The sequence below is a fragment of the Galeopterus variegatus genome, unplaced genomic scaffold (genome assembly GCF_000696425.1).
Source record: "Galeopterus variegatus unplaced genomic scaffold, G_variegatus-3.0.2 Scaffold4500, whole genome shotgun sequence".
Lineage (NCBI taxonomy): Eukaryota > Metazoa > Chordata > Mammalia > Dermoptera > Cynocephalidae > Galeopterus > Galeopterus variegatus.
The window spans coordinates 125,091-133,729 of NW_007730611.1; the positions used below are offsets into that span (position 1 = coordinate 125,091).

The window sequence follows — 8,639 nt, forward strand, 5'->3', positions numbered from 1 at the left end:
GCATAACTTCGTATAGCATTCATTATACGAAGTTATACGAACCCTTGACCTTGGTGTTATTATATCGCGCTCTGAGCTAATCGGTCAGCCTAAAGCACTATGGCAAGTATTTTACTTTATTTTTTATTTTGTTGTTACGGCTGGCCAACAGGGGCATTGGAACCCATGACCTTGGTGGTACAAGGCTGTGCTCTAACTAACTGAGCTAAGTGGCCAGCCCTTACCTTGCCCCTCTGAGCTCTGTAAAATGGGGCATAATAGCACCCATCCCAAAGAGTATGGTACCTGGCACACGTTGTATCTGTGCAAGAGAAAGTAGTTACTAGCACCATCACCCCATCAGCACCATCAGTAAACGCTTATACAGGGTAATACTAAGTGCTTTACTTATATATATTCATACAGTCCTTACAGCAATGTTATTGTGTGGGCATTAGTATCATCCCCATTTTACATATGAAGAAATGGAAAGGTAGAAAGGCTAGCTCAAGGTCACCTAGCTAGCAAGGGTCAGCCCTGGGATTTGAACCCAGGCGGTCTGGGATGAGGATCTGTGCTCTTTCCAACGTACTATTATTAGCATTCTCAGCCCAGTGGTAGCACTTAGGATTTGTGGGTGAAGAGTGACTTTGCAGAGAACCGAGGGAGCGTCCTCTGCCTCCTCTAGGAGAGACTTGGTGACAGGGCACCCAGGCGTTTGGGCTGGAGAGGAGTCAGAGAAAATGGTTTAATGGAGAGGATTCCCTTCTGACTGCAGTCTGCCCAGGGAGGAGAGGTATTGAGCTCACCTGGAGTCTGTGAAAGAGAAAAATTCAGACTTCTTGGGGACTGTATTAGTTGGCTTGGGCTGCACTAAGAAGACACCACAGACTGGGTGGCATAAACAACAGAAATTTATTTCTCACAGTTCTGGAGATTGGTAGTCCAAGATCAAGGTACCAGCAGGACTGGTTTCTGGTGAGGCCTCTCTTCCTGGCTTGCAGATGGCCATCTTCTTGCTGTGTCCTCAAGTGGTCTTCTGTGTGCTGCGTGGAGAGAGATATCTCTCATGTTTCTTCCTCATCCTATGAAGACACAAGTCTCATCAGATCAGGGCCCCACCCTTATGACCTTATTTAACCTTAATTACCTTCCTAAAGGCCCTATCTCCAAATACAGCCACATTGGGGATTAGGGCTGCAACATATGAATTTTGGGGGGACACAATTCAGTCTATAGCAGGGACCAAGGCCAAGGACATAGAGTTATTCAGCCCAAGGAAACTTAGTAGAACATTCTCCAAACCTAGACAAAGTCACTGTCTGACTTTCCTCTGTTCATACATTTTCTGCTCATCCTGAGTGCCTCCTGTGGGCCCTTGGAAAACAGTGATCAGTGAGACACCTTGTCCATATCAAGCTCTCGTTCTAGTGTGGTCACAGTTAGAAAGCTGTGGGTGCGTGTGCTGTACTGGGGGTGGTGGACTTGAGGAGCCCAGAGGGGACCTCTGACCCAGACATGGGAGGATCAGGAAGGCTTTCTGGAGAATGTGATGCTTGTTCTGAAACCTGCAGCGTAGGTGTTGAGTGGTAGAGATTGGGCATCTGTTCCAGGGAGAGGAAACAAGGTTCCCAAGGGCTGCAGTGAGAGGGAGCATCACTGGCTCAAGGAGCCGCCTGTCACCGAGTGTGGCTGGAAGATAAGATGTGAACAAGGGATCAGAGAGAGATGAGGCTGGCCCAGGCCAGAGGGAGGTGGGCCTTGTCAGCCAGCGTAAGGAGTTTGGACCTTATTTACATGGCAGAGGGGAGCCATTGGGGAGTTTTTAAATAGGACAGGGACATGGCTAGCTGTGTTTTTTTTAAGGAAAGATCATTCTGACTGCTCTGTGGAGAATAGATCAAAGGAGATGAGTTAGGAGTAGCTGCTTTAATATTTTAGGAGGGGTTGGAGAGAACTTGAATAAGAAGTTTCAGTGGAGATGTAGAGGAGGCCATGGCTCTGAGAGCTGTTTGCGGGGTAGAATCCATAAAACTTGGTGACATTTCAGGTGAGCGAGGGCAGTAGGGACTGATGATGCCTGGGTTTGGGCCCGTGTGACTGTGTGTGTGGCAGGGCCGCTGGCTGAGGTGGAGTAGTAGTAGGAGCCATGTAGGGAGTAGGGTAGGAGGTGACTGTCCTCTAGCCTCTGGTCAGCTTGCTGGGCCTGGGAGTGGGGTTGGGATCCAGGACTCTTCTGAGGAAGTGCCGAGTGGCCACAGCAGGCTGCGGCTCCCCGAGAGCCAGCAGAGGCTTGGGGCAAGCTGAGCCCACCCCTCCTGCAGACCGTCATCGACATCTTGGAGTGGTCGAACAAGAAGAGGCTGCAGCAGTTGAAGTGTGAGCTTCAGGAGTGGGAAGAGAAGGAGAAGCTCAAGATGAGCTGTAAGAATCCCTGTGGTGAACTCCTAGACCCTCAGCCTGGCCCTTTGGGGAGGTCAGCAAGGGTATTTACCTTGCACTTGCCTTTCAGAAGCCGACAGGCCCACTGTCTCCCCTCTAGGCAGATGGAATTGCTAAGATGCAGAGTCATAGCTTACTTACCGAGCACTTCGCAGGCCTGTGTGTCTGCCTTTTTGTGGTCACGCTCTCACTTCACCATTACAACCACCTGTGAGGCTGGGACTGTTCTCCCATTTTATAGATGAGGAAATGGAGACTGAGAAGTGAACCAGCTTGCTGAAGGTTATGCAGCTGGGAACCAGAATGGAATCCTAGCCTGTCTGTGTCTCCTCCAAGATTGCATTGGGAGTCAGTGGCTGGGCCAGGACCCAGGTCTCCTGGCTTCCATCCTGCCGGGCCTGTAGTTTCTTTCTCCTGAGCAGACTGGAGGCCTTCTGAGGGGAGGGGTGGTATGTCAGGCAGCCTCAGACATCGGGGACCTCCTCCATGGAGGAAGGCAGGATAAACTTTGTCCAGAGAGGAACGGTCTTGGCGAGGGCCATGCAGCAAGGCGGAGGCAGGGCTGGGACTAGTCTGGGGATCTTGCACTGATTTCACTTCTTCCTACCCAGCATTGCCTCTGCTCCTGCAGGGGCTTAACTCTTTACCATGTCACAGCCTTGTGTGAGCCCGCCTCAGCCCAGACCCCAATCCGTTAGCCGAGGAGAGCTTGCCTCCCGGGCCTCCTGGGAGGTGTCAGGAGGGAAGGTCCTGCCTCCTGTCCCTCTTGACCTCCTTGTCCCTCCCAGTCCTGGAGCAGCAGGTGGAGCAGCTGAATGCCAGGATCCAGAAGACCCACGAGGAGGTGAACTTCCTGAGCACTTACATGGACCACGAGTATCCCGTCAAGTCAGTCCAGATTGCCAGCCTCATGCGCCAGCTGCAGCAGGTGAAGGACAGCCAGCAGGTAGGAGCGCGCCTGGCCCTGCTCCACTGGTCCATGTGGGAGGGAGGCAGGGCTGGTGGCCAACACCCTCTGCTGGCCCCCAGGATGAGCTGGACGATCTTAGTGAGATGCGTCGCATGGTCCTGGAGTGTATGTCCAAAAAAATTGAGCAGCAGCAGAAGAAAGTTCTGAGGTCTCTGGTGGTGGTGAGTAGCCAGCTGCCATGGTGGGGAGCCAGGTCCTTCCTGCAGCCCTGCGCTCTTCCCTGCCCTCTGCCTCCAGGCCCCCTGTACCCCTCCAGCCTTTACCAGTCACTGCTGCTTAGGAAGAGGCACCTGGGGGCCAGACCTCTCCTTCCTCCACAGAAAACCCAGCAACCCCATCAGGAGGCTCTTGTACAGAAGACCCGGGAGAGCCAGGACCTGCTGAAATGCATTCACAGGTTCAGAGATGTGAGTGGGCAGGGAAGGTGCCTGTCCCTCTGCGAGGGTGCAGGGGTGGGTGATCCCTGGGGCTGGTGGGAGTCAGGCTCATCCTGGTCTGATGCTCAGGAGGTCTCCAGCCCTGGTGTTGGCCTTCCTCTTCCCCAGGGCCATTACTGCCACTCGTCATTCATCTGGGAAGGGGATTAGTGCTGGCCTAGGCCTTGCCTCTAGGCAACATTGCTGGCCATGACCTGTTAGTGACATCATCAAGCGTCACCTACTCAACCACTGAGCACCGCCCACCTTCACCCCTTAATTCCTGTCATTGACCATTCACCTGTTATCAGTGTTAATGAGCTTCACCATTACCACCCCTCAAATTAATTTTTATAATCTTGCACCTTCACTAGTTTTCGATGTGAGTGCCCTCCGCCATCACTGCCAGCCCCTGTTAATTCTTTTGTTTTTTTTGGCTGTTGGCAACTACGGGGATACGAACCCTTGACCTTGGTGTTATCAACATGGTGTTCTAACCAGCTGAGCTGGTTAATTCAGATGGTCAAGCAGTCCCACCCCTTTGCACCCTGTCTCCACTCTCCACAACCCCATCCCCTGTTATAGCATCATCGAACATTGTCACTAACTTGTGATCCAGCCCTGCCCTGCACGGGGAGGCCCCCTTTCTGGAGTCCAGCCAGTCCCAGTGGCTGGCCCATACCATTTCCCTGGATATCTTTGCTTCTTGTCCATTTCGCTGTTTTCTCCTTTTAGTCCGGGGACATTTGGTTTCTCACCGCTTCCCGGCTGTGCCTCTCCCCTCAGTTTATCGTCCAGTTTGAGGAGGAAATTCCTATATTAAGAGCCGAGGTGGAAGAGCTCCAAGCCCAGCTCCAGGATCCCCGAGAGGTCATATTTGAGGATGTTTTACTTCGGAGACCCAAGTATGTGATCTTTTTGCAGCTGCCTCTTAGCCAGGCCATGTTGTGGGCTCAAAGAGCCTCTCTGTTCTCAGAGACGGCAGCCTGGGGTACATGGCAGAACACTGTATGGGGTGAACGTCCTGGGTTTCCACCTCAGCTCTGCCACTGAACATAAGCAGACGTGACCTTTCCCATCTGTACTCTTCAGTTTTCCATCTGTAAACAGCAGGCTGGGTTAGGTGGTCTCTAAAGACCCTTCCAGTTCCCACATTCTTTGTGTCAATTAAGTGGGTGTACCCTCCACTTTTGGGTTGTTGACTGGGGAGGTTGGCTCCAGCGAAGAGTGGCCTAGAAGACACATCACAAGAAGGGAAGGATGTCCTCTCTGCTTGGCAGGCTTCTGGGTCCAAAGTGAAGGTCTTGCTTCCTTCCAAAACCAATTCTTTGCCCGCTCTCCCGTCGAAGTTTCTCTGTGGTGGGGCTGGGTGCCCCTAGGCCAGGCCTCTCCATGATGGCACCCCAGGGCTCTGTGTGGCAGAGCCTGGCATTTGAGAATTTAATTTTTCTTCTTGATCTCTGTGTCTGTTTCCTCCTCCTCCTATCCTTTTCTATCTCCTCTCCTACCTCCTTCCCTTCCTTGTCTTCTTAAATAGAAAAAAAAACACTATTTAGTTTTTAAAGTGCCTACGAAGTGCCAGGCACCAAGTGAATGAAAATGCCCCGGGGAGCCCAGCAGGGGACCAAACATTGATAACGAGCTACAAATAAATGTAAAGTTGCAGCTGAGTCCAGAGCTGCTGAGGAGAGGTACATGGCACCAAGAGAGTGTGTCCCAGGACAGTGAGTCTGGGGCCATCAAGGAAGATTTCCCCGAGGACTAAGGTCTTCAGGATACATAGAAGTTCACTAGGCCAAGGGGCTAAAGGGGGAGCAGAAGGAAGAATGATTCTGGGTGGCCGTGTGGGATCTCTGGGACATGGAGTAAGTGGGCATCCATTGTCCTTACCTGGGCTCCGAACGCATTGCAGTAAGACTGAAAGGGGTAAGGCAGACATGGGCCAGATTTTCTCTTATTCTGGTAAAGTTGATTTTAGAGAATGTAGCTTTTATCTCTAGGCTTGTTGGCTTCTGAATACGGAACCCAGAATTAGGCAAATGGAGCCGCTAGGTCATGGTGCAGCTGGAGCTGGTGGAGCCAGCCCTTGGAGCAGAGGAGAGTGTATTTCTTGTGGTCTACTCGTTGCTGAGAAAGGAAGGGCCCGGGCTGCCCATACCCACTCCTCTGCAGACTCATCATTCAGAGAGTCTGCTCCCCTTTCCAGGAGCAGAGTGAGGACAGGGGCAAAGAGGCCAGGAGCAGAATGCTCCTCGATGCATTTCCACATGGAAGGAAGCAGTGGGAGTGGGTAAGCAGCTTTGTCGTCGGCACACTGCTAAACAGAACTTCTGCAGCTAGAACATGCATGGGAACCTCCTAGAGATCTTGTTAGAAAGCAGTTTCTAAACAGCAGGAGTGGCACACTGCTAAGCAGAACTTCTGCAGCTAGAACATGCATGGGAACCTCCTAGAGATCTTGTTAGAAAGCAGTTTCCAAAGCAGTAGGTCTGGAGTGGGGCTCAACGTTCTGCAGTTCTGAGAAGCTCCTGGGTGATGCTGCTGCTGGTCGATGGACAGCGTGTTGAGCGGTGAGGCTGTAAAGGATCCGTGATAGGAAGGAACTTGTATTTACATGGAGCTGAGGAGGCTAGTGTGTCTGGAATGCAGTGACGGAGAAAGCAGGCAGCTCAGTCCCTAGGGACCTCCATGCAGTGCCCTGTAGGCCAGGGTTTTGCACTTGATTCTGAAAGCAAAGGATTTTAAGGTGAGTGGTGACGTGATCAGATTTGGATTCCAGAAAAGTCATCTTGTAAAGAGCATGGGGATGAAATTGGAGAAGAGCCAGAGTGGGAGCTGGAAGTCCAGTGGATGTGGTGGCAGTTGTCCAGGGGAGCATTGGGAGTGGCCTGGCCAAGTGGGTGGCAGGAAAGATGAGAGCAATAGGTGGGTTGGACAAATATTTAAAAAGATAAGTCTATAGGAATTGGTGATGTTTGGATGTGGGAAGTACAGGACATGGAGGTGTCAAAAATAACCCCTAGGTTCCTGGGTTTTGTAACAGGGTGGGTGGTGGTGCCACATCCAGAGATAGAGAAGACTGGGGACGGGTGGGGGATGCAGATGCAGGTGGAGTCAAGAGTTGACTTGGATGGGAAATTTGATTATGTGAGACATCGATGTGAAGCCATGAGGTAGAAAGTTGAGTAGAACTCAGAGGAGAAATAGTGGCTGGAGATATTTGGGTGTTGCCAGTATAGAGATGCGCTGTTTAAAAATTATTACTATGAAAAATTTGAAATATGCAGAAAAATAGTGAGAATATAGTGAATACTCAGTTGCTCATCTAGATTTAGAAGTTGTTATATTTTTGCCGTGTTGGCTTTATCTTCATTCATTCATGTTTGTTTGTTTTCTTAAGTATTGTAAATTGCAGACATCCTGACACTTCATGCCTAAAAACTGTGCGCATAAGTAGATTATTGAAACCGTGAGAATGGAGGATCTCCCTGGGAGAGAGTGGAGAGAGAATGTAATCGTGCAGCCTCTTAAATGTTTGTTTTGGTCACTGACACGGGGAATTATTGCTGATGGGAACCCATGTTTCTTGCTACTTTCATGGAAAGACTAATCCCTGTCACTTGCTGAACTTATTTAATTCTCATTTAATCCTCCCACCAATGACTGGAGGATGGAATTATTACCCCCATTTGACAGATGAGGAAACTGAGGCTTGCCTGGGGTCTGGCACATAGTGAGTGTGTGTCCCATAGGCGCTGCCTGAAGGAGTGAGGCTCAGAGAGGAGAAATAGCTTGCTGGAGGTGACCCAGAACCAAGTTTCCAAACTGGCCATCCTGACTCCAGAGAGAGTGATGGTCCTGAGGGTCCTGAGCATTTCAGAGCTGAGTGTCTGTGCCCTCTTGACTACAGACCTCTTAGGGGAACATTAGTCCTGCCAGACTAATTTCTGTTCCACTTTTCATGTTTCTGTTTGTACGTGTGTGTGTTGTGCATGCACGTGCGTGTACACAGGGTGTGTTTTGGGATGGTAAGTACCGTTAAGTACCAGTGTTGTAAAGAGCAGGGCTCCCCTAACTCTGGCGCCCCTGTGGGCCTCTCACACCCCTCTTTGCTGCTTCCTACCAGGTGCACCCCAGACATGGACATCATCCTCAACATCCCTGTGGAAGAGCCGCTACCCTTCTAGATGGCAGAGCCGTGGGCCGCCCCTCCCTGCCTGGTCTCTTCCCAGCACCTGCAGCCTGGAGTCATTTGCTTCTCAGACAGTGTCTTCATTCAGACCCTGATGCACAGTTCTTCCATCCTTCCCTCCCTCCTGTCTAGTTTTTTTTTTTTTCTCTCTCCTTCACTTCTTTCTGGTTGATGTTGCTGCTTAGACCAGGTTGGAATTCCCAGTTAAATCTGCTGTTCCTTTTTACCAATAAAGCTGGATTTGCATTTGCTTTTTGCTGGTATCTGGGGGTCCCCAGCTAGGTCTTGCAGAAGATGTGGTAGGAATGGACTTTGTCCTGAGATAAGAGGTGGGCAGCTGTGCTGGCTGCGTCTGGGGCTCAAAAGTTCTCCAGAAAAAGTGCTGCAGTGACCCCCTGCCCAAATCTCCATGGCTCTGTGGCCCTGGGCCCCTCCTGGTGCAGCAGGAACCCAGCTTCCCTTCCAGTTTGTGCTCAGACCTGTTGAGGCCAGTGCCAGGGCAGAGGGGGAACTTCTTGAGATTAATACACCTGGGAACTTGCTGGGCCTTTCACTGATGGCCATTTCTCTCTTAGTCCAGCCGTCAACCTGTCCACTACGTCTACCCCAACTTCACATGGACATGAGCACAAATTCCTGC

The 8,639-nt window shown here is 51.0% G+C and overlaps 1 protein-coding gene across 7 annotated transcripts in view; it reads left to right on the plus strand.

Moving 5' to 3' along the window:
• Positions 1 to 8,250, plus strand: part of LOC103603204 (chromosome unknown open reading frame, human C20orf96) — a 29,173-nt gene extending 20,923 nt beyond the window's left edge. For 4 of the 7 annotated variants that reach the window (XM_008587700.1, XM_008587698.1, XM_008587699.1 and 1 more), the window contains exons 7-11: positions 2,304 to 2,403; positions 3,210 to 3,367; positions 3,451 to 3,552; positions 3,712 to 3,798; positions 7,934 to 8,250. In XM_008587700.1, the coding sequence (XP_008585922.1) occupies positions 2,304 to 2,403; positions 3,210 to 3,367; positions 3,451 to 3,552; positions 3,712 to 3,798; positions 7,934 to 8,131 (645 nt within the window). In that variant the 3' untranslated portion in view covers positions 8,132 to 8,250. Of the gene's footprint in view, positions 1 to 2,303; positions 2,456 to 3,209; positions 3,368 to 3,450; positions 3,553 to 3,711; positions 3,799 to 4,593; positions 4,713 to 7,933 lie in introns of all 7 variants that reach the window. The other 3 variants (XM_008587702.1, XM_008587703.1, XM_008587704.1) reach the window with 3 other exon arrangements.
• The last annotated feature ends 389 nt before the right edge of the window (positions 8,251 to 8,639 follow it).